This window comes from Anopheles funestus, chromosome 3RL (genome assembly GCF_943734845.2).
Source record: "Anopheles funestus chromosome 3RL, idAnoFuneDA-416_04, whole genome shotgun sequence".
Taxonomy (NCBI): domain Eukaryota; kingdom Metazoa; phylum Arthropoda; class Insecta; order Diptera; family Culicidae; genus Anopheles; species Anopheles funestus.
In genome coordinates this window covers 20,562,855-20,590,183 of record NC_064599.1, presented here as the reverse complement: position 1 = coordinate 20,590,183, position 27,329 = coordinate 20,562,855, and the positions used below count along the sequence as shown (strand labels likewise).

General features: G+C 39.2%; 1 protein-coding gene across 12 annotated transcripts in view; it reads left to right on the top strand.

Moving 5' to 3' along the window:
• The window catches only part of LOC125772245 (GTP-binding protein Di-Ras1), a 42,062-nt gene that overhangs the window by 858 nt on the left and 13,875 nt on the right, over window positions 1-27,329 (top strand). For 4 of the 12 annotated variants that reach the window (XM_049443739.1, XM_049443734.1, XM_049443732.1 and 1 more), the window contains exons 2-4: window positions 547-779; window positions 19,447-20,039; window positions 20,149-20,426. In XM_049443739.1, the coding sequence (XP_049299696.1) occupies window positions 19,869-20,039; window positions 20,149-20,426 (449 nt within the window). In that variant the 5' untranslated portion in view covers window positions 547-779; window positions 19,447-19,868. The other 8 variants (XM_049443738.1, XM_049443737.1, XM_049443733.1 and 5 more) reach the window with 3 other exon arrangements.

The window sequence follows — 27,329 nt, the reverse complement described above, 5'->3', positions numbered from 1 at the left end:
CGGCTCGAGTGAAATTACGACGCACGGCTGAACAGAACTGCAGCGTCAGTGTGCCGTGTTGTGTAACGTGTCCATATTTGGGCAGCGGACACATTGCGGACACCTGCGTCGTTGCGTGTTGGGTCTTTTTGGGGACCAACATTTTGGTATTTTCACTTCACTTTTTTTTCAATCTCGAAACAGCAGTTTATCGATGCGGTAGTGTGGCCAGGTTCCGTGTTGCCGAACGTGTGACCGACACGCTGTAAATTACGACAAGTGACAAAGTGAGCTTTTTTTTTGTTTGGGTGGACCAGTGTGTAGTGTAGTGTGTCAGCACCGTTCGTGTCCTGTGCCGTCGGTCGTAAGGTAATCGCACGGTGTAACATCTTTTGGGCAGAACAAAACCACGACCAGTGCTGGTTGGAATGTGATACCGTGGCCGGTGTGATACCGACGTGTAGTATGCTGTGGTTTTGTGGTTTAGCTTAGCTATTTGTTTGCTACCAGTTTCTTGTGGATTCATTCATTCTTTCATCTTTCGTGTTTTGCTTGTGCGTGTACCAGTGGTTTGTGCGGAAAGGAAAAATTGCGGAAAAGCTTAATTGCGGACGCGGGTTTTGTGTCCTAGGGCAACGGTTCATCGTGTGCAACAGTGTGTGATAAAGTGGTATACAAAGAGGAAAAAATAAAAAGGCAAACGACGCAGCAGCAGCACACCAACGGCTGGAGGAGTTAAGCGGTGGCCCGCAGATTACAAATACGACCGGCCAAAGCAAACGCTACTACCATCGTTGAAGGTGCGTTCGAAGGGAGGGAACTTAAGGCACACCGTACATACGTGCGTTTGTGCTAGATAAGGGCCACCGTTCTTTACCATCCTTGATTTTGCGAAGAGTATCACACCATCACTTCCGGGAACAGTTGTGATACCGAAAGGGGTCGTTGGTTGGCGGGGAAATTAATCTCATCGTAAAAGGAAAGCTGCACGACGGCTCGATGTGCTTTAACGAGTTGTGATTGGAAACCAATTAAAGGACCTACCACAGGCTAGGTAGCCGCAGGGAAAGGCAGCACGGTGAATGCCTTGGAGAATTCGAGCGCTTAACCACAATTTATGCCGGGTTGGTACAGATTTATACACCATTAGGTGAGGTAGGGAATGCGAGTGAACGAAGCTACGGCACAGCACACCTAAACGGAATTGCGAATAACCAAGATAAAGACATCTCCGAGTGGTGTACGACGGAAAATTTAGCACGACAGATCTTTGTGGTCACAGTGCAAAAGGAACACACGAGAAAAAAAACGATTTATTTTTTTTGTCCACTGCAATCGATGCCGCGGTTTGGAGAGAATATGGACAAGTTATTGTGGTTGACAAAGAAAAAGGAAAAAGAAAGATAAATTCCCAAGAGACACTTCGTGACGATCGATGGGATATGAAAACAAATTCACCAACAAAAGCAATCTTCAAACTGTGTTTTTGCTCAATTTTTTTTTATCTGCTGCTGCGCCTTGGTCAACTGTTCGCAAAAATGTGTGGTAGCTGAAGGTTGGGGTGAGCATTTGAAGTACATCTTGAACATTTGATTGAATCCATCAAGATGACAAACACGGCCCCGGAATACTTCGGAAAAAGAGAAAGAAAGAACTGATCGCGCTAATGCGTTTGCCATTTGGAAAGCAATTTTCATTTCTAATAGACTGTGAACGTTTCGCAGGAATGTGACATTCTATTGACACCGCGCTGTCCCGTGGGATATATCAAGCGACGCCGTTTTTGTGCCAAAGTCCGGCAAATACTGGCGCACGGAATGCTTTCCGTTACGGATGACGGTTTCCAATGGAGGCGCCTGGTACGCTTTGCAACGCGTTAGGCTGCGTACTTGCGTTGGCACTGTGCCGCAGCCATCTATTGAATGGAAGTAAATAAAACAAGACTGCACATACACACACATACATACACCAAAATGCCACACGAAACAGACATCCACTGCTGTCCCATTATCGTAAGCGATGTTAAGCGGCATTGGTGTCGGTAGCTTTACTGTTGGTGTTACGCTCCAGATTGCTTTCGGGTCGAACCGGTAGCGCGAGCGCCAACGGGCAGCATTATTCTCCCCATTGGTTTACCCATCTGTAACTCAATTTGGCTCGTCGCGTCATTTCGGAAAACCCCATAGCCAACGGGTACTTGAGCGTATAATGCAGACAACAAAGAACATGCGGTTAAGCTTAGTCGAACGCTGTTGCATTAACGGGATAAAGCTTGGCCCCTTGATGCAGTATTATTTTACGCCAAATAAGTCGCCATTCCGTTTACACCCGAGGGCGCCTGTATTATTCCTGACCCGCTGGTGGTGAAGAAAAATGGTTGGTAAAAAAACCAGATGAAAAGGGAATCAGCAAAAAGAAATACCCGGGGGCCGGCAAATGTGGGTCATCATTAGACATTCATAGATTGGAATCGATTTGGTTCGGATCATGAATATGGTGGTCTTCGGCGTGTATATCGATGAGAGGATATACTTTTTTTACGGATTTTGAATCACATGCACATGGTGCTCATCTTCTTTTTTTATGCAAAAAGATTAAGTTAAATGTATTCTAAGAAATACAGTCTGGCGAACGGCGAACCAAACGGCGAAGCTTTTCTCTCCCGTCAGTTTCATATCCGGTGCTACATCGAAACGGCTTATGCCGTATACATGACCAGCCATAAGCAGGATTAGCGTTGATAAGATTGTGCACGTAGATCATTACGGATGCAAGTTGTTTTTTTTTGTGTGTGTAAATAACAAACGAAATAGAATACCTATTTAACGTTCGTTGTATAAATATGTATGTTATGATGCTTTTTGATAGCTATGGTTATATTACACACTTTGAAGCAATTATTTTGTTTTGAGGTGAATTACGAGCTTTAAGCCGTATTGTGATGTTGAAGGTTTTGTGTTTGTAATATCGTTCGAACTCCTTTCTTGCGTCAAAGACAGACATTCTTCTTCAGAAACATGAAGTGATTTCAAAGCGAATAATTTTCGAGACTTACGAATTACTACTGAATATGTTCCTTACAAGTTTTGGCTAATTATCATTTAAAATTTCGTACCTATTTCTGTTTTTTTGTTTGTTCGCTGTTGCTAAGATTCGCAACATTTTAGCATGGGAAATTCATCACCCGGTGCTTATGTTCCCGACAAGTAACATCCCTTTTTGGGCCATTCTTTTCTTTATGAAGATTTTACTTTTGTTTTTGCTTCTGGAAGGACCACAAGGAGTGAAAGTTTTTTTTTTTGACGTGGCAAGAAAAGATTACCCCAAACCTTTTGCTTCACTGTTAACCCAATTACAAAATAGACAAATCATATTAATATGCTGTGCAATCAAGTGGCTATGAATATAAAAGTTATTCAGCTTAGGTTTTGGCGCGGGGAATATAATAATTCCGTGATTTAGTTACATATTAATTAATTTATTTATGTGTCCGTTTGTTCATGTTGCGAAAGGGTTTAAGTGAATTCATGTGTACTTGCGTTGGAGAGTTGGAGTTGTGTTGGCCTGTTTCCAAGAGTCCTTTCAATTACTCGACATTAAGTGCCGTTTTATGTCAATCTGCTATTTTTAGAATGTCAGTTGAAGGTGTTTGACATAAAAAGGCAGTACTGGTTGAATTGAAGGGTGTTATTCTTATATCATGCGAAGGGAATATCCAGTTTAATTTGCTGGAAGATAGCAAAATCGTCGTAACTTTTTTTTAAAACTAAGAAGTTAATATTTTTCTGAAGTTGTTCTTTAGGAGGCTAAATGCAGAAATTATAAATTATACTGTTTATATTTCGTCCTTCTATACAGAAGTTGTGAGTAAATGTGTTTCCATATGCCAAAATATAATCGGTTATCTGCTTGCATCCTTCTACGAATCTGTCTAGATTAATCCATATGCCGATGCTGACCTTTGACCCTACATAGATTAGACATGTAGTCATCATCATCCCTTTGTATGTTCGCATCACCTACCCAACTTTGGTGACAGGATCACTTGTGGTCAGCTTCGTAACGTTTGTCATTCGGATCATTAATATTCATGTCACCTAAATCTGGGATGACGTAAAAAATATTTAACCCTGAAGCTTACAATTCTGCGTGCGGAATGGTGTCCATCTATAATTCTAAAAGCTGCTGTATGATGAAGACCTCTGCATCCTCAATTTGAGATCTCTGGCTACCTGATATTGTACCCTTGAGCTACTAGCTGAAGTGATCTTTCCATTATTTTGCCGCAATTCTCAGTTCTTCATAATCTTATGATTGAAAGTGTTTCAGTGACTTGCTATCTATTAAGCTTACATCAGGGTATTCAAAGCAACGACTTCAAACGTCATATTGTAACGCCTCTAACGTCATAATACTCAAACGTCATATCGTAAGGACAAAGGAGGGACAAAGCTATTTTGTGAGGTATTTGTGCTTCTTCTTCTTCTTGGCTTAACGACCTGTAAGGTCATGCCGGCCATTTCTGGCTTACTTGACTTCTTTTGCTGGATAGTCAGTCCTTGCTTCGGGGGAGCGGTCCGAATTGGATTTGATACCGGTTTCTGTCGTGTGGAACCGGCGCCATTTATACATCACTGGACAACCCTTGTGGATCATTTTTAAGGTATTTGTGCTTAAGAGTAGCTTATCTAACGACAATAAAAGTAATTGCGTCAAAAGCTAACTTCGCCTCAACGGTTTTCAAATGTCGCAGTATTTGTAGTGGGATCAACATAACGTTAACTATTATGAGTTCCTGCTTTTGTTCCACTGCCGGTAATACGAAAAATTACAACAAAATGGGCGAATTTTGTCGATAATTTTCCTAATATTTTCTAGTATTTTCTGGAACTTCAGAACGCAATATTACAACGAGCAATAGCCAATACAATTCTGTCAAACATGACATTACTACCATCTAAATACACAAAGTTCATAACTTTTGCCTGAAACGTTTTGATAATCGATTCTGGTAACATCTAATAGCCGTAAGCCAGAGTTGTGATAACATTTACTTTATCAAATCAGTATTCGACATTCAAAAGCAATTGGTTTAAGACGAGCAGCATATTTAAACTTTGGACGAAACTTTTTTTTTCACTCTCCCACCGTATAACATACCATGGTAAACCTTTAAAAGATAAAGCACAAGAAACAGAAAAGATACTCTCACATGCATGCACTCTTCCCACCCCTTTTTTGTTTTTTTTTTCTAACCAAGCGATGACAAATTGCTTTCCTTCCCGGACTTATGCGATGACTTAAACGTGTTCCGAAAAGTTTTGAAAGCTTGGGGACATTTGTGAAAACTGTGTTTACTGTTGCTTTGTGTCGTGCGAAGAATGTGGCGCTAGGCAGCGTGAGACAACGTGAGACTGGTTTTTGTTTCAACAACAACTCACAACCCTCGAATGCGGTACAACGATCTCAGGTGTGTAATAAAGAATAACGGGCCCAGCATAAAGTCGGACCGGGCAATGGCCGTGCAAGAAGAAGAGAAGCGAAAGAAGTATGGAGAGACAAAGAAAGGCAAAAAAAAACGGGGGAAAAGCTATTGTGTGGAATACATTTTGCAGTGCTAAACATTGTGCTTGGGCAGATAATTCTTTGTCAACGAGAAAATTGCAATATGGCAGAAGAATTTTCCACGGCAAAACACGACATTCAGAGCCGGAGACTGATGAATGTAAATTACTACATCTGTTTTTTTTTTGTTTGGCCGGTGGCACGGGAACACCCTGCCCCATGTACACGACCAACGACACTAAATTTAATGAACTAGCATGACACTAGTTTTCGGTACGAATGTGTGGCAGGCGTGTATAGTTTGTTGCCGAGAGAGGAAACTCATTACCATTTACCGAAATAAAAAAAATATATATTACCTTCCACAGACACTTACATTGGAAGTGCGCCGGGTTTTAGTGCCGGATGGGTGATGGTAATGGAGTAAATTAAAATTTCCACTATTTACGTCACGTCTGATTGCGCCAGGACGCGCTAAAGCTAATGATGAGCACTTCGAAAAGATGATGGGGAAGATGATAGTAACACGGTAGCGTAGGCGTTGCCTAGTGACATATCATTTCGAATGATCTATAAATACAAAAGATCTCAATACTTTTGCCCTAGCTTTAATGGGGAAACTTTCTCCAGAAGTTGAATAAATAAAATATTAATAATACATCCCAACGCGTCTTCGTAGCATCGGAACAACACAGCAAAGTTGAACTAACAACAGTTTGGTTGATTTTCTTCTTCCAAATCATGCGCAAGATTGCGATTTGTGAAATTAAATTCTCAAATAAGTTATTTTCCCGGAATACACAGTGTACGATCAGCGTTTTCTTTCCTTTCCTTTGGCTTTCCATGCCAGTTTCGATTGTGCCTACCTTACTAATAAGGCTTCGCAGTGGGTGAAATACTTTGCGAAGTTTTAAAAATATAAAGACGTTCGGAAAGGATTTCAAATCCGCAAGAAAATGCGAGGTAACAAGATTGGCAGCAGTGAGAAGGCGGCAAAAAATTGATTAACAAGAAAGGATGTAACATGAACGCCGCACCAAAAAACTCCGTGTGGAGGGGGAGGTGGTGGGTTTAGTTTTTGGGAGGGCAAAAACTTTTGTATACAACCCCCTTACCGAAGAACGATGAACGATTGTGCGTTGATGCTTTGATGCGCCATGATTACTTTGAGGGCGGAAATTTTCAAGTGCGAAACTTCGAACGCGAGTCGATGCCCCAGTCCATCAAGGAGAAGCGAGAAGATTGTGCCATGAGGCAAAAGTTTATGTTTGCCGACTGATACACGGCTTGTTGTTTTTAATTTGTACCGCACAAAAAAAAGAAGGGTTGCAGCAATATTAAATAATCCCGCTTTGTTGTGCCGGGGACCGGTTCAGCCTTGGGTGGCATTTCAACTTACCGAAAATTCGGGCGGGTGAACGGTTTTGTAATAAAAATAATGAATATTAAAGAAGTCCAACCGACGCGTGTCTATCGATTCGAAGTACCGAACCAGCGCAGGGGTGATTAGTTCTCTTTCCCCTCGTGCGCCTTGTGGCAGTTGGTTTTCGTCGTAGCAAAAGCTTCTTAAATAGCTTTTAAGCATAAATTTAGCAGCAAAATAATAGGATAATATTGCACGAATTGGCAAACCACCGGGGTAAGCAGCTCGCACGCTGGTGGTTTCTGCGTAAATTTATTTAGCGAAACGAAAGCAAACGGTTGGCCTTACCATTGATGGTAATTGCGCATTCAGATGTTACCGGGTTTTGTGCGTTGGTTTCGGCTGACCTTTCCCTTCCCAGTCTGTTAAGGGGAATTTGTTGGAATCTGGAGGCGTACTACATGGGATGCGCGTGGAAATTACGTTTTTCTTTTCGATTAAACCGATCGAAACATTTCCTTTTGCATCGGCATCGGGTGAAATAATTCCATCCGATTTACTGATGCTTTTCCAAATTCAATTATGGTACATCTTTTTACGCGACTCGTTGAGTTCGCGTGTGTGTGTGTTTGGACCTGAGGGGGGCCAACATTTTTTTTATCGTGCACTCACCATTGCACACATTGCTACCGATAAATTATGACGTTTTCTCCGCTGCAAACAATGTATCGGAGGCAATCGTAACACTTCACTTGGCCACTTCCGGCTGGGGATGCAATAAATTCACCGATACGCGCGCAATAGACCCGGGGAGAAACGCGGACGCTAGCAGATAAATTGGAAAATGATGTGTCGTTGGTACGGTACGAGATTGGTTGAAGAGCGAGCTAAAAGTATGATGAGCGTGTATAAATGAAATTTTATTATTACCATTACCCGGGCGCAGATAAGCACCTCGTTCGTAAGTTCGTTCGAGGATAATTGCTGAGATCATTATTATTCTACCTTCGCACTATGGTTCAGTGGTGGACATATTTGGTTAAAATTGTATATGCATGAATAAGAAAAACAAGTTACATGAATTTAAAGTAGAATATTTATTTAAGAAGATTTTTAAATTTTACTCGATTCTATTCCTCAGCACAAGGACATTAATATAACAATGATAATAAGGACATAAAAAAATACTAAAAAGTATTAAATTTATACTTTTACATGTAATCTTTGAATGTGTATAAAGCTAGGTTCAATGATTTAAAATTTGAAAGATAAAAATGTATAGTTTTGAATATTTTTGTTCTCAAATTTGATCATGTCCTTGCACTTTGTGAAAATAAACGACAATGCATGTAAATTAATGTTATGTTTATTTGAGGATAACTAAATAAATGTGTGATATCAGTTGAACTGTATTTGCTAAAACTCTTCATCAGGGAATTCCATGTCAAATACTGTTTTGAGATATTTATTTTTTTTATTTATTTATGCAGTAGAATACATGTTTGAACCATCAGGACTGTATTATGGCACATCAATATGAATTGAAGAATTTTTAATATGTTTAATGGAAATTTCTTGTTTAAGAAATTAATTTTACACCATTAAAACAAAAATTTATAATCCTTTTTTTTCGTTTTAACACTTTAATATAAAATGATAATGAGGGCGGCCCGGTGGTGCATGTGAAAAACGGCGCCCGTCCACACGGCAGGGACCGGGCTCAAATCCCATCCGGACCGTCCCCCCGTAGCATGGACTGACTATCCTGCTACGTGGTAAAATAAGTCTTGATACGGCCAGGCCGTTCTAACCGAGCAAAAAAAAAAAAAATATAAAATGATAATTTGATCAAAAATATTTAACTTTTTTCACATTTTTCTAGTTATCATGGTAACGAAAAAAAAGAGTTTTACCTCACAGTATATGAAGAAAGAAACTAATTCTGTAATATTTTCACCCATTGTCACTAAACTGGACCACTATGCTTTGCGTTAAGACGAAGTCTTACTGTTTAAAATTCATATCAATCGCCAACCCGACCTAACTTTCCGAACAAGATTTAAAGACCCCGTTAGCTGGAAGCGTAAATAAATACACGGCTACATGCTAAACACCGGAATAGATTGCATAGTTTGCCAAGCAAAGCAATTGTCCTGCGCACTCGGACATTGAGTTGCACCTCGTCAAAGTGTTGTTGACTTTTTATGTGCATTTTACGATTGCAAAATGGTAAGCACCATTTGATGTTTCTTTGACAGAGCACCTAGGCGGTGTGAATTATGCGAACGGTAAATAATTAAAACGAATTCAGTTTCGTCGGTAGATTGTTTGTGGAAATTAATTTTCCCCCGACTTCCGTACCGAACCGCAGTTGATTGCACCAGCAAACACGCTATGAGACGCTTTTTCCAGTGGAGCAATTGTGCAAGTGGTTGCTGCTGGTAAATATTGATATTCGTTTTCAACACTCAACATAGCTCAAAGTATGCGTGTGAGCAACGGTGAGGGTGCGTTAAGAAAATTGAATAAAACACTTATAGTTTTACCGACGCGTTCCGTTGCACGATCACGGGCATGGAGGGGAAATGGTGCAATTTGCGCCTTGCACTTATTTACTGCCCGTCGGTTATTACGCTGAACTACGGTTGAACTGCCGGTTGAGAACTGTGGTTGCTAGTGTGAAGGAATGCTCTCGTAACGCTTCATTCGATATGTACCATAAAGACAAAAACCCCGCGCGATGAACGTACTAAGGGTACTAAAACCCGGAAGTACGTGGTTCACCGCGCAATGACGGTGTGTTTTAGTTCTTTTGTTTTTTTTCTCGTGTTTCCTTCCACTGAACAAGCGGCAAACATCTTTGTATACGACCGGAGCTAAATGTAATCTTTTTGGGGAGGTAAGACACTCACACACATCCACAGAAAGTCTTTCTATACGACCGATAAGCTCGAACCCAAGCGTGTGTCCTACAAGGACATACGCATCCTGCGCATGGTTTTGAAATTCCAACATACGCAAGAAGCGAATAGAAAACAAACAAAAAATATAGGCACAATGTTTTATATGTCAGATCGGCACGATGTGATACAAGGGATATTTTCCATTTTAATGACGGCTGCCTGAACTTGTTATGATTCGTGCGCACGGCAACCAGTCAACCAGCTGGGTGGCCAAATAGAATCGTCGAAATATCGTCAAAGACCGAACCATCGGGAAGCAGTGGTTTCGCTTTGATTGAATCGGATCCCGAAATGGAAGGGTTTTTCGTAGCGCTGTCTCTACAACTGAACCAAAAGGCGAAGATCAACGTCATCAAAGTGCGTTGGAATTAATGCTTGACCGAAGTCGGGGAGGGCCGTTGTGCCGTACGAGCGCGGCAAGAACAGAGTGAAAATTTTGTCCATTTCTTATGCTGTAAGCCGGAAGCACCTGCTGGCTATAGGCACTGGTCGTTTGCTGTTGAGATCTCCCATTTCACCGCTAGAAGGACTGTCATAAAATCTTCCCATTTTTTGCCGTCGATGGTGAAACCGAGTTTTGACGACGAAAGGTAGGATTACTAGAATTTTATTACCCTACACATTCCGTATCGATCGATATGGATGGCGTTGGTTGAAGGAATGTTTCTTTTTTTTTGTTATTTTTAAAACATCAGCAAAACTTTCGTCCGATCAACGTACGGATGTTTATTGATTTTAGAATAAGGAAAAAAATAAATCTCTGCAAGGTTAGTTGTAATAGGCTTCCTGACGGATGGAAGTATAGAATGGTTTATATTTTAAAAGTGATAGACACAGATAAAAAAGAAATATTTTTGCATTTTAAAATCAACTTTTCGAAAGGTATGAAAGCATCAACTCGATACACGTTTTAAAGAGAGACCGTTAGAAGAACATCAAGGTGAAATAGATGTGCTTCTTTTCGGTGCGCTTAAATCACGAAGCTTATCGTTGAACATGAAGTCCGTCCCGAATATTAATGAAGCTTCCAAGATTATGATGGAATTAATTTAATTAAGCAGCGGTTGAGCAACAATCGTGAGCAAAAGCAGCTTAAAAAAGAGGTATTCGAGAGAGGGATTAATAACCTAGAGTTGGTGATTTTTGTTTTGCCTCCCTCAAATCCCTAACATAACAACCATAACTTGACTCGAAACCAAATCATAAAGCCACGACATGAATGTCGTTCATGAGAGCATCATTTCTCGTCTGGAGCACCTTTTTAAATGAAGCCCAAGTGGTGGTGCGTTTCACACCGAGAACACCACTAATGGGAGTTGAAAAATGGTCGTAACTTTGCATATTGGTCAATTTTGCTTTTTGGCAGGAAAGTGTTAGCCAGCCAGGGGGTTTTTGTGTTAAGAGGTCGTGTAAGCTGCGTTGCTGTAAATGCTTCCATGCTGTGGTGGATTAGGCTAATCAATGTGCCTTCAACCGAGGTTGATTGATTTAATTGATTTACTCGAAAGGCAGCAGTTTGGTATTCCAAGAATCTTTTCCCCTTCTTGGACGGTTTTGACACTATGAAGCTCCAATTTCAAATTATAATGTGCTCTGTTTCGTTGGGGATGTTAATCATTACTAGTTAACAATTTAAAACCAACGAGAAAATTTGCTATTTACAATTAAATTCGGATGAACAAGTAATTTAACCTGGATTGTGTTTTATAGTATGAGTCTTACAAAGATTAATATTAATTAATGGGTAAAGTAAATAAGATTAACAAAAAAAATTATTAAAAGATCGAGGAACAAAATTAATTAAGAAAGAGTTTCAAAATGATTAGTCAATATTTCTTCGCTCAGGCGATTTTTTTTTTAATTTGAAAAATGCTTCTACTTGTTCGAAATTAATTTAGCTTGGTTTGATTTATTGTTTCAAATTTGAAATAAAGTGTACAATTTACAGATTTAAAACGTTGATTTATAACTGTGTGCGCTGTAAAGAAAGCGAGAGAGAGAGAGAGAGAGAGAGAGAAAGATAAAAATGACGTAAATAACACTTTCTTTCCTTCTTACGTCCTGACATTGCGGCAGGCCTTCCATCTTTATCGCATTCAGCCGTTCAGCTTTTAGCTCCAAAATGATCCTTGGTTAAAAGCATAAAGCTTAATTCAATGGAGATCACCAATTGTTGGACTTCAACTTTCCCATTTCCTCCTTCCGTACTCGCTTTCTCGATTCTTTCACTCATTCCTTATAAACATCCTCCACCTTTTACTACTTTACTATTAGGAATATTGTTGTGTAACTTTATGTAATAAACAATTTGACGATAATAAAAGATAAATAAATAAAATACTGTGAAGTTTTCCTAATGTAAGTTGTCACCCCGGACTTCACGCGAAGGCGCAGGACTGACAATCCGTTTATGGCTAAATCCAGAAATGATGGCTGACAGAAATGGCAGGCCCAAGGCATCTCCCGATGTGCCACATAAAAAGAAGAACTCTCCCTAAGCTGCAATCCGTCTTAGATGGGAAGTTTATCTACGATGAGGATTTTTGACAGTCAAAACATTTCCTACTTTTTAAAGATGGGAAGTCGCTCAAAGATGGAATTCTCTAAAGCTGCATATGATACTTACACACTCATACTAACCTAAATCGAAATTGCTTTGATGGTTTTCATTGACAGCTCGTCTTGTTTGCGTTTGGAGCATGAGCATGATTGAAGACTAACTTTCAAAAAATATTTCGAATCGGAAATCCAACGTTGTGTGTCATATATTCTATGGTGGAAGTTTCTTCTAAGAAAGTCCCTTCAATTTCTTAGGGAAACTTCAAGTAAACGAAAATATCAGTGAATATTATTGCAACAAAAATGGATGAAATGTCGAACATAAAAAAGGAAATGGAATGGATTTTCAAACTGCAAAGATTTTGTTGGAAGGAAATCAGTTATGAAATAAGATACTAATACTGATGAACTGAATATTCAAATGAATTCCGACAAATGAAGCAACATTAGGAAAAATTTTAGTCTTTTTCTGTGTTTTATAGAACCATAAATAAATATAAAAAAAACGATATCCTTTGGCAAATAGAACTCCACTAGATTCACTGGGAAAATATTTAATTAACCGACAAAGTTCAAGCTCTACCACCAATAGCCCAGAAATTGCTACGGTTCCGACCTATAATTTATTTAAATAAGCTATTCACCTACAAACAGAACCGGACCGCACAGTAACTTACACTTTGTAAAATGTGCTTTGAATTGCAATCGCAAATTAATGTTTATCGATCATCATTTACTAACTCCCTTTACGCACTGTTGCTTTCGCTTTGTGGTTTCGTGCCACTTACTTACCCGCGAAGTAAGTGAAACTTTTTCGCATCCCCAACGCTGCTAAATTGCATCACCTTTTTTGACGGCTGATGGTAATGATGAGGATGTTAATGGTCGATCCTTCGTGGTGGTGCGAAAACAGACAGGACGAGGTGTGAAGAACATCAAGCGTCGAATGAAATGTGTTTATGGCTGTAATGGGGCTGGTATCAGCCAGCGGTAAAACGTGTTACCTAACGCACGCCACGTGAAGCGAAAGCTCTAGTTTTCGTTGGGCTGCAACTATAAATCATTCTTTTTTTCTCTTCCTTTCATTTCATCCAGCTCCAAAAACCTCTCCCTTTCTTCTTGTTTAGTAGAGGATGTGTTTAATAAAGGCAAAAAGGAGGAGGAAACAAAAACAACAACAACGAGACACGATAAAAAGCATGTGGACTACTGTTGCAGCGATGTAACAGAAGTTCATAATTGTGGTAAAACGAGCTTACTACACAGTGGTAACGCTACCTAGCAAAATGGTGCGAGAAATCTCATCCTTGTGAAAACTGATCGTTTAGCGAAAAGAGCGGTATAAGAGTCGTGTCCAGCGCAAGTGGTTGTACGAAATGATTTCGGCTACTTCGGAATGTTTTTTTTCGCTTCTTCTTCTTTCTGTTTTGGTTTGTGTTACAAGAAAAATCATCGAAGTGAAATGTTGATTTATGGTTTCATTTTGTTTTTTTTCCCGCTGTACCCACTCCACTGTTCTATCATCGTGCATGTAGCGCAACATGGAAGGATGTAAATAAATGTGTTGTTTTTTCTTCTTATTTCCCCACCTCCATTACATACAAAGTAATCGTTAAACAAACGCGGGGAAACATAGCGAAACAGAAGTGATTAAAGGAAAAATGGACACTATTGAACTACGCTTTTCCCAGGCCAGTGCGATGTTGCCACGATCCGATTTGATAAATGCGTTTAATTTGTCTATTCACCGGGTGATTTCAAACGAATGAATGCAATTAACAGTATCGCGAGCAGTGGGCAGCATGTAAATAACTGTTTGCACTGAACGGTTCGTGGAGATAAAGGGGGAAAAAAGAAGAAAAAGCAAACATAAAAAAATAATGGCTGAATGGGAAAGCTTTGCTGAACTTTGTGGTTTTGTGAGTAAATGCGCTTTTGTTTGGTGGTTTTTTTTGCATTCGTTTCGTTGCCTCATTTAATGTACTACACAGACGTTGGGAGGAAAAGAGTTTGCGCTACTGTAGAGTTGTTCTTAGAATGCATAGAATGTGTAGTAGGTTAATTTATTTGTTTAATTTTGCTTGTTGAATTAATGAAATGTGATACAACTGTTTTTTTCTTTCTATATTATCAATTTTGTACTGTCAAGAAATAATGTTAAATTTATGGAGAAATTATTTAATTGATTATGTCACAACCAAATGCTAATAATTTTAAACGTTCCTAATGTTAAATAGGTATACGTTTCAAAACAGAGCATGCCATCCTAAAAGCAAAATATAAACAGCAAAATATAATGAAATGCAACTGAAATGAAGGGCTGACGGTAGGTCAACAATGACCAGGCGTCTCCATTTACGCGATGAAAGTGAAGCATCGTTCGGGGACATTTATTTTTCTCTTGTTTTTCCCAAACCAACCACTGGCTACAACCGAGCAGCTTTGATGCGGAAAGTTTAATTTGCCATTTGTAAACATTTGAGTCAACTAGCTGCAAACAGCGGAAGCTTAAATGGCGAGCTAATGCAGTGGTTTTGTTAGCTTCAAGGAAACATCTTTAAAGTAAATATAGAAACGGTAGTTCAAGTTTCAGCGCTGATTCCTAAAAAGTCAGAGCAATTAGTGGAAAACGAAAACTATAAATACCTTTAAGTATGTCCACGCGTAACAATATTGTACTTGTGTGCAGGGTTTTTCTTATATTGACAGGTATTTACATCGATTCCGATCACAGTTAATTGTTTGATGATCGGATCGCATTACATTCCAACATCAACACGTGGGCAATGTCAACACAGTTGTATCGTATGTCTTCTACTTGAGAGTGTTGTTGAGAGTAAAACATGTTTTCCCAGCACCTTAGGGTATGTCCTAGATTTTTGACGGTTTCCCAGGGTTTTTAAAGAAAAATTAATGGCTGTTTTTGAATCTATTTCGAGATATTTTGACGATTTCCTAAATATGTTTGAACTGCGTCCTAACCATTTGTGAATTCGCCTACATACTTAAACAAAATTAATTTTCCACTACGTGAAGCGTATTTTCCGTATATTTGTCTTTTTTCAGTTTTTCTGCAAGATATGCCGAAATGGAATAAGCGTAGACTTGTGATACAATGGTTTAAACATTGCATGAATCTTTCTTTTTGTGCTGAAAATTTGCTTTTCGAAAAGTTTGCTCCCCAAAGAAGAAAATAAAAAAAAACTTTTGAAAATTTTTTGCGAGACCAATTAAAAATATCTCGGAAGAAATTGAAAAATATCTAACAAAGTATCAAAAACCTCGGGATGTATTCAAACATATTTGGGAAGTTGTCAATAAACTGTGAGGTGAATTCAAAAATACCGTAGCTTGATAAGATCTGAACAATTGCATCGCAATCATAGTACAGGAATAGCAAAAAGCTTCAATTTACTTGAAACTATATTTTTGTAGTGGAATTATTGGAATTATAATAAAATTTATACTTTTTAATCACTGTTCAATTTAATTTAGTAGCTTCCAAAAAAGCCAAAAAAAGTAGGATTTTTTTTGCAATTTAAGAAAAAAAAATCTTTTTACTAACAAGCTTCACCAGACAAGCGTTTGATTCCAAGCTCCGAGAAGATTTATGGCACCGTGCGAAGTATGTGTGGTTAGTGGTTATGCTACATTGTTGCAATAGCTTACGGCAATTAATTACTGTGCGTTTACACATTAAAAGGAAAACCCATCAGTGGAATTATATTGGATGGTCGCTTAGTTAATTAAGATGCCAACGCATCTGTTGACAGATGTTGCAAATCCACATTTCCTTCCTGCTCGGCTAAAATAGACGCTCGCTGAGTTCTATTAATTACGTCCGCTTTTTGAGGGACGCCTGGTCGCGTAATAGCACGCGTGCCCGGTCGGGGATAAGCTTCTTCGCTTCCAAATATGACACGCATTTCCCCACGCCAGGGGACACTTTGGTGCGGAACGTTTATCGATGTTTACGATGCGCTCGGGATCTTTCCAACCTTTCGTGTGATATGATTTCACATTTGTCTTGCGGGTTTTCACAAGTTTACGTCTGTGTGGAGCGATACGGTACGGTTGCGATCCTTATCTAACGAGTCTAATCTGTGACACAACTTCCCAATCGAAACCCTCCCAACCGCTCATTCCTTCACTCCACGGCAGCCGTCATTCAGCCAGATCTGGCGAACGACATTCTTGGAATAATTTTCCCATGAGAGCACTTCGGTGAAGCGGAAAATCATTGGTCGATATGCGGTCTGCTGTGGTTGACCCAGCGGTATGCCCAATATATTTGCCTAATGAGAAAGACCCTTCGCATTCCGTAATGTTGGTCCCTCGGTTTTTGGTGTGTTTGTGTGTGGGTGTGTGTGTGTGTGTGTCCTTTGTGCCATCTGTCTGAGGGTAGGCACACATTCTGCCCCCCAAAAACAGCACACGATCGTACGGCGAGGAAGTTAAATTGGAAAACACGTTCGAACTACCCAAAAGAGCAAATGGGCGCTTTGTGACAGGTGAATGTCGATACGAGGTTATGAGTGTGGTAATATGTTGTTGACCACAAAACACTACCCACGTACCATCACTTTTTGGGGATGTTCTACTTCCATCCATCGTTCTGCTTGTTTGGAGCGAAATATGATAGGTATTAGAGCGTTGCCGTACCTGAAGCTAGTTTTGTCGCAAGCGCCTAAGAGGCACAGAGGGGTTTTTTTTGCAAAAAAGGCAAAATATTATACATCCAGATTCCCGCCAATAAAACCCGAACGGTTGAGCGATGCCACTAACTCAAAAGCACCGGCAAATCATTAATTTCTATTCGTGATCCGTGGTTTCCGCCTACCAGCAACAAATCGAGAATTGACGATGCATCTGGCAAATGCTGGATGCCGAGCGGTAACTCTAACCGGTCATTAGTGGGTATACGGTCGCTTGGGTTTTAGTGAATTAAATGGCAAGCGATGTTGTGCGATGCGCGAAACACAAGGCTCGATGATGGTTGACGGGAGAGAGAGAGAGAGAGAGAGTCACGAAATGTGTCACTAATGAGGTGGGAGATACATTACAAATGAGCACATTCGCCGGTACGTAAATGTTTTGCGGATGTATAATTTAGCTTTTATTTATTATGGCAGACGGCAATATTATTCAAACGATTACGGAGAATCGTTTTGCCAAAAAGGCGTTGAAGTGATATTCGCATCCATTCGTACTGGTGGATTGGTGGATGGAAATTTGTCGTTTGTTTGGCTGCCTGTGAAATGGTGATACAAATTGGATGTAAACATGCATAGTGGAAGGAGTTTGCATTTATTATAGTGTAAGAAGATTTGGTTTTCAGGCTATTGGGGGTCGATTAAATCTTCTATTATCTGCTCCTAGCTTTCCGTACAAATAGACACACGTAACGGGCTTGTGTATTTTAGATTCGTTTTTTATTTACATAAAAGTTTTGATCGGCTGTTTGTGAAAAAAAATTGAAAACAAAGCAGTTGTTTAGTAATGCTGACCATGGTTCGAAAATGCTTATTATAAACGTTTGTTTCTTCAGTAATAAAGATGAAAATATAACAACATTTTGTGAGTAATTTTCAATAAATTACTCTGATACGATCGTTTAACATAACAGCAGATCAAAAGTATCGAACAGATCTTTTAATCAATTCATCGCTGGAATCGCTTCTAATCTAAAATATGAGAGATCTAAATATTATTTTTACATTTTTAAAAGAGACTATGCACTCTTTTCTAGTATAAGATTAAAAATATTTCTATTGTTTATAACTTTGTCCTTATCTACTCTGTTGATGGAGACGCCCGGTAGTTTACTAATAGTTGCATTTGCTGGGAGTATAGTAATGAACATTTCAACTCGTTTTTTAGAATTCAATCAACATTACTGACTTATAACATACATCTAACTCTTTAGTTGAATTTTTGAAGAGTTAGAATAGGTTAGAAAAATGAAAAACCCTTAGAATAGGAAAAAAAACCTCTCAGGTGCCAGCATTGGTAATATAAATAACTCTTACTACTTGACTACTTAGTGACTTATATAGATAAGAATAATTAATGATTATACGGATGAAAGAGTGGTAATAAAAATTTGAATCATTTACTTACTTTTTTCAGGTGAATAAAAAGTAACGCTCTAATATGATCCCTTGACTACGTCTTGCGTGGTAACTCACTCACTATCTGCGTCGACTAGCAACCCATTCTTTTACGTTTCAAATCCCAAACAGTCTGTAAGTGTTCTGTTACTCTATTTGGCATTAAATTTTCAACCAATAAAAGCATTTCAAAATGTTTTGTTACTTAATATGCTTGATATTTAATATGCTTCACTTTCATTCAAAGGTACAATTTAGTTTAGTTTATTAAATTTAATTTATCCAAACTGCTAATGAAAAATATTTTTTCATTAGAAAAATATATTCTATGTTCATATTAAAAAGTAATTTTCGAAATTATAAAGCAAAACGACGAAAAAAAAATTCCTTGGTTCCGCTAGAGACGTGCAGCTCTACGAGAACTTTTACATCATTATCATATTGCATGAAACATTTCTATTGCTGCTTAGAAAAACAGTGCACAGAAAAATGCGCTAAAACTTTTAAGCAAAGCAGAAAACGTGTTCTTGTTAATGAGATGAAGACGAGATTTCGTTTTCTTGGAACTCTTACCCTTTTATACCATGTAATAAGAGCTGTAGTGGCATGGAAAACTAGTTTCACGGAAGTTGAGTGTTAGATCGGAGAAATTTTACACTTATCAACACATACACACACACACACACACACACACACACACACACACACACATACCTGCGGGCATTTGAAAATGATGAAGAAAGCGTTTTCAAGGAATGTAAAATACTTCCTGAAACAGCTTTTACATCGTGTTTTTTTTTCACCATCTGCACATCAAGCCATGTTTTGTATTGCAACACTTGCAGCGAAGTTGAAATTTTATGAAAAATATGCTAACCTTTACACTTTTACCTTCATTTATTTGCAGATCGAATTTTCGTACAGAAACGATGACGGTAGCCACGGCAAAGAACTAGCGCTTGGTGCCCGTTCACATACTTCATCTGCATGACATAGTGGGCCACAGTCGTCATCACAGCCTGAGCAAACAGCGGGAGCAGGAATTCATTCCGTGCGCAAAGACATCGTTACCATCGTGTGCTTTGCCCGCCGCATAAGAACGCGCGAACGAAGACGGACGCTGTCAGAGCAGCTGGAGCTTAGACCGTCTTTTGCTGTATTTTCAATTTATTTTACTTTTTCTTTTGTTGGGTTTTTTTTCTTGCTTTTTGTCTAACCTTCACTTGGGAAACTTCATTCGTAGCTTGGCTGCTAAGTGGTAAAGAGAGAGAAAGCGAGAGAAAAAAAAATCCACTTCTTTTGCATTAGCAGGTACAAGCAGAGGGTTAAATGAAAATGTCAGACTTTGAGCGAATAAGGCTAGTGATTTTGGGTGGTGCCGGTGTTGGTAAAAGCTGCATCATAAAGCGTTTCCTATTCAAAACGTACTCCGACAAGTATCGGCCAACGGTGGAAGACTTGTACAACCGGGAGTATGACCTCGGTTCGGTCACGCTAAAGGTAAGTAAACAGGCCGTCGGCTTCCATTTCTTCCCACACACCCCTATAAAACCGGATACGGATATCGGTGCAGTGAGCATTTGAAAACTGGAACACAACATCCCAACAGGTTGACATCCTTGATACGTCCGGTGAGATGCAGTTTCCGGCAATGAGACGGCTCTCGATTGCGACAGCTCATGCGTTTCTGCTTGTGTATGCGACCACATCGGAGGCAAGTCTCGGTTGCGTCAAGCAGTGCTTCGAGGAGATCCGCGAGCAGCGGGCCGACTTCCAGGACATTCCCATGGTAATCGTGGGCAACAAGTACGATCTGACGGCGTCACACCGTGAGGTACGCATCGAGGACGTCTCCGAGTGGGTGTTCTGCGAGCTACCCAAGCTAAAGTAAGTAACACTGGAACCGGTGGGACGGTGCGTTAGTAACACGTGGCACGGACACTTGTTGGGAGGTTGAGAAACAATTCTTCGCTGCACAAATTTCATTCAACCGTGAGTCATTGGTAGCACATGAGTGTTTAATTGCCATCAGGATGGTTGTTGTGGAGTATGTTGTGGCACAATATTCATCAAACGTGTGCGTGGCCGTAGTTGAAGGTTTCTTCCAAAGCTACCAGCCTCGGCTAGGGTGGAAAGGGGAAACGTATGTGTGGAAGAGTCTGTATTGTTGAAAGTTTGAAAACTCCTCGAAGCAATGCAAAGTATTCAAAGTTGAGTAACATGCGTTAGAAAAGTTCGTGTTCGAGATGTGATATGCGTGCATACCGTAATGGGAATGTGACATGATTTTATGTACGCCATTGTTCGAAGTCTTAATATGAAAGATGGGAATGATGTTCCCGAGAGTGTTGTGGTGCTTTTGGGAAGATTTCATTTGCACTATGGAGGCCATAACGCCACCACTTTGATTTCGTTGCCTTCCACACGATCACTTAATAAAACTAAAGTTTTGCCATGGAGGTTACATGAATAAAATTTACACATATTTCGACCCGACGGTACTCGATATGGCGCCGGGTTTTCACACGGCAAGACGCGGTACAAATTCTTAACCAGGCCGAACTTTTATGATTAGGTAAATCTGGTTCTGATATCGAGTTTTTTCAGTACCATATCTGCTGATATACTGGGCTACAAAGTAGGATTTTTTTAATAAAATATTTTTATTAAAAGAAAAGAAAGATTTATAAACTTATGTACTAGATTACAAAAGAAAGATGGTAAAACAAAAGAGACGAGGAAAAAACAAAGGTTACAATAAACATTTAAAGACTTCTTCATCTATCACAGCATTTTTGTTTCCAGCAATGTGGATGATGAAGTTTGCAAACAAACGTAGGATTTGGATATTCAAACAGGAAGTTAGTACAGTGAAGCGGAGGGACACGAGTGAAGGAGTAAGGGTGAGCTCGATGTTGTGGATTGCTTGCAGCAGAACACTCCTGCCCGATGACACTCTGGAACACAATTTAAATATGTGTTCCAGTGTATCCACCTTGGAGCACTCCCTGCGAGCTGATGATCCTCCGTTTATTTTCGCCATAAGCTCTCCATGAGCTATCTTCTTGTGGGCCAGTTTACGGTACAGTTTACGGATGAAAGCCGCCTAGAGCTGATGTTGGCCCAAACTAGCCGCCAATTAATTTTTGGGAATTCCTGCTCTATCTTTGAGCCAACCTCAGCCTCTCAGCTAATATCTGACGAAGTGCTCGGGCGGTAATGTTGGGGATTGTGTCCAGGATGTATGCTAGTTGCATGACAACCTTCCTGAGACATGGGTACATCGATGATATAGGAGTTATGTTGGGAGGGTTAGCAATCCCTGCGTAGCGATAGCCGGAATATGCAGGTTTAATCCTCCACGGTTTCGAGGCAAGGTTAGATGTTCAGCGACAGACATATGCCTTCAGATCCTTGCCACAGAAATGGGCCAATAGTCAGCGACACCTTGTGTATGTCTATGACTCTGGTACCACATACAGAAGTCACATACAACCCTCCACAGGTTTAGATCCCTTATGCGATGAAGCCAGACCAAACGTCGAAATTGGTTGATAACAATGTGCCAGCTGTGGCTCATCGCTTCACGAACATTGTTGGTAAAGAGGATGCAAAGCAATTGCAACCTTTCTACTGTCTTCAACCAATGAATTCAACCAATCAATACGGCCAGTCCGTTGTACCTGGATAAAAAAAAATCCCGCTGAATAGTGATGTTGATGTGTTCCTTGACATGTCCAACGTTGGGTACTTCGGGTTTTCCAACGTTGAGTGTGGCACCGGAGCGTAAAATCGAAAGCATCTCTGCGTTAGAGGCATAGATCATTTCTGGAATATCATGAAGTTTTCTATAATGTTCTCGCCACAACACCCTATGGAAACGGAGACTGCGAGAGGATGCTTATTTTCCTGGTTATAGACACGAGATCCCAAACCGACGAGGCAATTGACGGACTCCCACTCCGCCCATAGGCTAATCCGCCACTGCACGCAAGAGTTTGCGTGTGTACTTTAGTTCTGTTGAGAAAACCTGTGATCAGACCAATATTTATTTTATTCGTCTATACGAATCTAGAACGACCATTTTGCTTAGTATTTTTTCACATTATCAGTTTAGAATACAAAATTACATAGATTGGAAGATGTAACCCGGCAAGTGGAGCTAGTACACGTTTTAATCAACGCAAATGATATGAAACAAAAATTTAAAAACTTTTCCATTTTTTTAGGTTAAATGTTTTGCTCAAAAGTAGATAATTCAGTAATTGGATGCTGTCCGTTTCGGCAATTATGCAAGCAGATTTTGCCGTCTTCCTGCTGGGAGTTGTAAACAACGCTTGGTTATTGCATCGAAAAGCATCAATATTCGCGATGTTTAGAGCAGAAAATAAATGATTTTCAGTGGTTGTGAAGGAATGTTTAAAACAAAACATGCTGTTGAAGTCGACTTAGAGCAAATTGGACAGAAAATTTTAGACTCTCCGTGAAAATTTCTATATTTTATGAAACATTGTACTTCAAGAATAAATACAAATTTTACGTTGTAGAACAGCATTAAGATGTTATTTATTACAAACTTTTGTATAATTTTGTTTTAACCACACACATGCCGAGAACTGTAGCGGTTACCCTAGTTATGTTACGAACTATATAATTAATTGTAACTTAAATGAAAAAGTGCAAGCAGTACGTTATTTACCACCAGGAATAATGATGAATGGATTAATTTGTTGTGCGTCATATATGAAACAGTAACAATCCTCTATAGGCAACCGCGAATTTTCACCAACATATTTTTTTCTCTTTTGCTTTACAAAGGTTGATACAATTTTTACACCCTGATTGAATTACCATAGTGCAACAAATTCCCTCACAGCGGTAGATGAAATATCAATTTGAAATTAATTTGTCGTCGGACAACAACAAATATGACCTCAACACGCACCGGCATCGACACTTCATCATGCATCCCACCATTATTAGCAACACAGCATGCAAGATACCGAACAGCGGCGTTTGTTGTTTGTCCGAATAGTGCATTCGTCCATCTACGCGGACACATCCCAATTCATAAGGCTTGCGTCCGCGAGTTGAACAATTGCTGACATTTTCAGCAGTTTCCATTCGCCCCGAAACTCCATGGCAACCCCGTATGAGGTTGGGATTATGGCCGTTAGAGTTCGGGGGGGACTGTGGTGAAAATTCAATTCCAAGCCAATATTTACCGTTGCACAATGGTGTGCATTCTGGGGGAGGAAAAAAGTCTTGCTGCGTTGCATAATTCCATGAATATTCCCGTCCAGTTGAAAGTGTTTGAATAAAGCGGGTGTTTGGTGCTGCAAGCGATTGATAGAAATTATTCACTTTCACACAACCCACCAAACCCGGCTGTCCATCTAAAGGAGCTTATGCCGGATGGGTATCTGACAGGCAACCGAGTTCGACATCCGCATCCGGAATCGCTTTGGAGGTTCCGAAATTTTTGCCCACCCACCAGTGCTAAATGAACTGGGTTTAATGGGATGTTCACACGTCAGTTAGGAGTTTGGTAGCAACCGGCAACACATGTTCGCTTTCCCATAAGCATTGTACAATGCAGCGCTCGGTACATAATCCATCCAAACGATCGCATAATCGTTGCAGCATATCGCAAATAGCTTCTATATTAATTGCACAATCATGAAGGTATCGGTTTAGCGCAGAAATAGCATTCTGCTGTGTTTGAAGCTTTTTGGATATGATGAGTTTTCAAAAAATAAATTTTCTAAACAAAAGAAAAGACTCCCTAGCTGAAAGTTAGTTTTGAGTTTTAAGCTAAAATAAACGCATATGGAGCAAAACGATGGATTATCGATTGTGTTGTTATCAAACGATTAAAATTTGGCACTTAAAAATAAAAAAATAACTATAACGATCAACACTTAAAATGTAACCCCGTCACTACATGCTTAGCAATTGTCACCTTAGGAAATTTTCAAATTTTTAGAGTTTTTTTTATTTTTTTATGATTTCTTATGCTTTTTTAATTTAAAGCATCATTTGAGTGAAAAAAAAACTTATTTCAACAAATTCGCATAAAAATAAATCAATTTATAAAATTTTTCTAATTTACTAAAAAAAATCGAAGGCTATTATAGCCTTAGGAACTTTTCAAATTTTTAGTTTTCTTTATTTTTGTATTACTTTTTATTCTTTTTTTATTTAAAGCATTATTTGAGTGAAAAGAAACTTATTGCAACCAATTTCCATTAAAATAAATCAATTTATAAAATTTTGCTAAATTTAAAAAAAAACTAAGGCTTTAGCCTTAGAAAATTTTTGAATTTATAGATTTTTTTTTATTTTTTATGATTTTTTATTCTTTATTTTATTTTAAGCGTTATTTGATTGAAAAGAAGCTTACTTCAACAAATATGCATTAAAATCCATCAATTTATAAATTTATAAATTACATATAAATTTATAAAATACATATACATATATTTATAAATTACACAAAAAAAGCTAAGGCTATAGTTTTAGAAGTTTTTTTGGAAATGTCCACGAGATGAGATTTTCGTCGAATTAACAGCCATTCTTCAGTTTTAAAAATAGTATTTACATACCCAATAATACTTTTATAATAAAAAGGCATTCGAGTTTTTTAAACTTTACAATATTTAATGACACTCAACCGATCTAATTTTAGAATTTGTATTTGTTTACCTCGCTTTTGCCAGCAAAATCAAGCTATCCTGGCCGCCATTACAGAAAACTGTCGTGGCGTCAAGTCGCGCCTCGAATAGCGATTTTTCGCTGAAAATACACGTATAACGACTTTTCGCAAATTTTTTTACATGGAGTTTCGCAAGAACTTTCTGAACCGCTTTCGCAAACGCGACAATTGTCAAGCGTTTAGTGACGAAATAATAATTGACAAATGGAGGCGCCTAGTGATTTACATAGAGACGCCCAGTGATATACATGGAGACGCCCAGTGTTTTATTCATAACGATCGTCAATATTGAACATGTATCAAATATAAAACGTAAATAAAGTTTGCTGCATGGAAATCAATTTCAAATCTCATTTTATTGTAACATGAGTGTATTACTAATGCGTGTTTAATAAAAATGGCCTCTTGAATTTTATTGCTGGAAACATTCTCATTCAACCTTTAACATTAATAGTAACAAGGATAATTCGTTCATTTTATCAATACTTCTAGCAACGTTAAGGAATTTGCAAGCCGATAGTAAATTTGCAGCGTAAGATTATGTCTTGATGTCATTCCATATCAGTTACAATGTGTGGCTGATAGATAGCGTTCCATAACTCGTAACATTTGAATGATGGCTCACGGTAGTTGTTGGCTCTAATGGCATCAACCCATCGGCTCAAAGATGTCGCGAGGTCACGAATCGAAAACTGATTCGTAACATGACAAATGTTATAGTTACACGTTCTCCTTGGCAGGGATCATTTATTACACTACAGCTCAACGCCTAGTAAGGCGCTGTGCAAAAGGATGTGCCTAATAATCGTCAGCATGAGCACGAACACGTTTGGTACGAGATCTGAAGTTCCCGATGGTTCGATATTATAGTGTTTTACTTCTTCACCACCGTAAACGTTGAGCCTTTTGAGCTAGGCTACATATAGAAAAGCGTGAATTTGGAGTTTCGTGATGTGTCTCAAACGATATTCTGTGACTTTGTTTTCCGGTTCTATCTTTTTGAAGGCAAACAAACAAAAGGAAATCTTGTCACCCACAAAAAAAGCAGCAAAACGGATTGCCATCAAGATATTCCGCATATGTTCTCTGCCCTCGAGATAGGCTGGAACGAAAATACGCGACAAGAAACGTTAGCAGTGTATGGCTGTATGTTGAATAAATATACTCTCGACCGAAATCGCGCATTTCACACCCCGGCAGGATATGCTTTGTGCGGTGGATCTGTACGGAACTTGGTAGGCAACCTAACCACTTGTCATGTTTTGTGGCATAGGCGGCTGTCAAGTGGTTGGCCCGTCAAAGAAACGTATCCCGCCAAAAAGGGATACGGTGGCAAGGGCTGTTGTGACAGAACAGTGGTAACGTGACTAAAGCCAATTGTGTGGGATAAATCTTAATTCAATCTATTCGCCAGGCGAGATCTTCAAAAGCCGTGTGAAGATGACTGTATGGGAATTTTTCTGTTGGGAACACTTTTTCGTTGTGGGTCGTATGTGAATGTCGTTGGAAGGAGTTTCGAGCTGGCACGTTTTACTTTAATTTAAAAAAAGGGCCAAGTTAAAGAAAATATTGAAAACGTAGATGAAAAGTTCCACAAACGTTCCACCCGAGACAATGGTAGATGCAGTTGCTCATTTATGCTCGGCACAGAGTTGTGTAATGCAGACTATTCAAATATTGCTTTATGACTCATTAACAAAGAGAAGAATACAAAATACAGATGAAAATAAAAAACACGATCCACTTGTTTCAACTCTCTCCTCGCAATGCAATTAAGCAACGGGAAAACAAGTGAAAATGTTTAAAACAAACGTTTTTGTTCAATAGTTCCACAGAAAGGGAACACACGCGAGAAATAGCCGTATAATTGCCGTTTGTTTTTGCTTCCCAAAGTGAGCCATTTTGTTTCATAAAGCCATTACGGTGCAGAAGCAACTGGTGAGCTTATTTAAAGAAGCAATAATTGTAAAGTTATTTGTACTGCAATGAGGTGCACACACACACAGCTTAGCGAGGAATATACTGTATAACAGAGAATATATACACGGAAAAGTCGTGTGCCAGTTCACACAGAG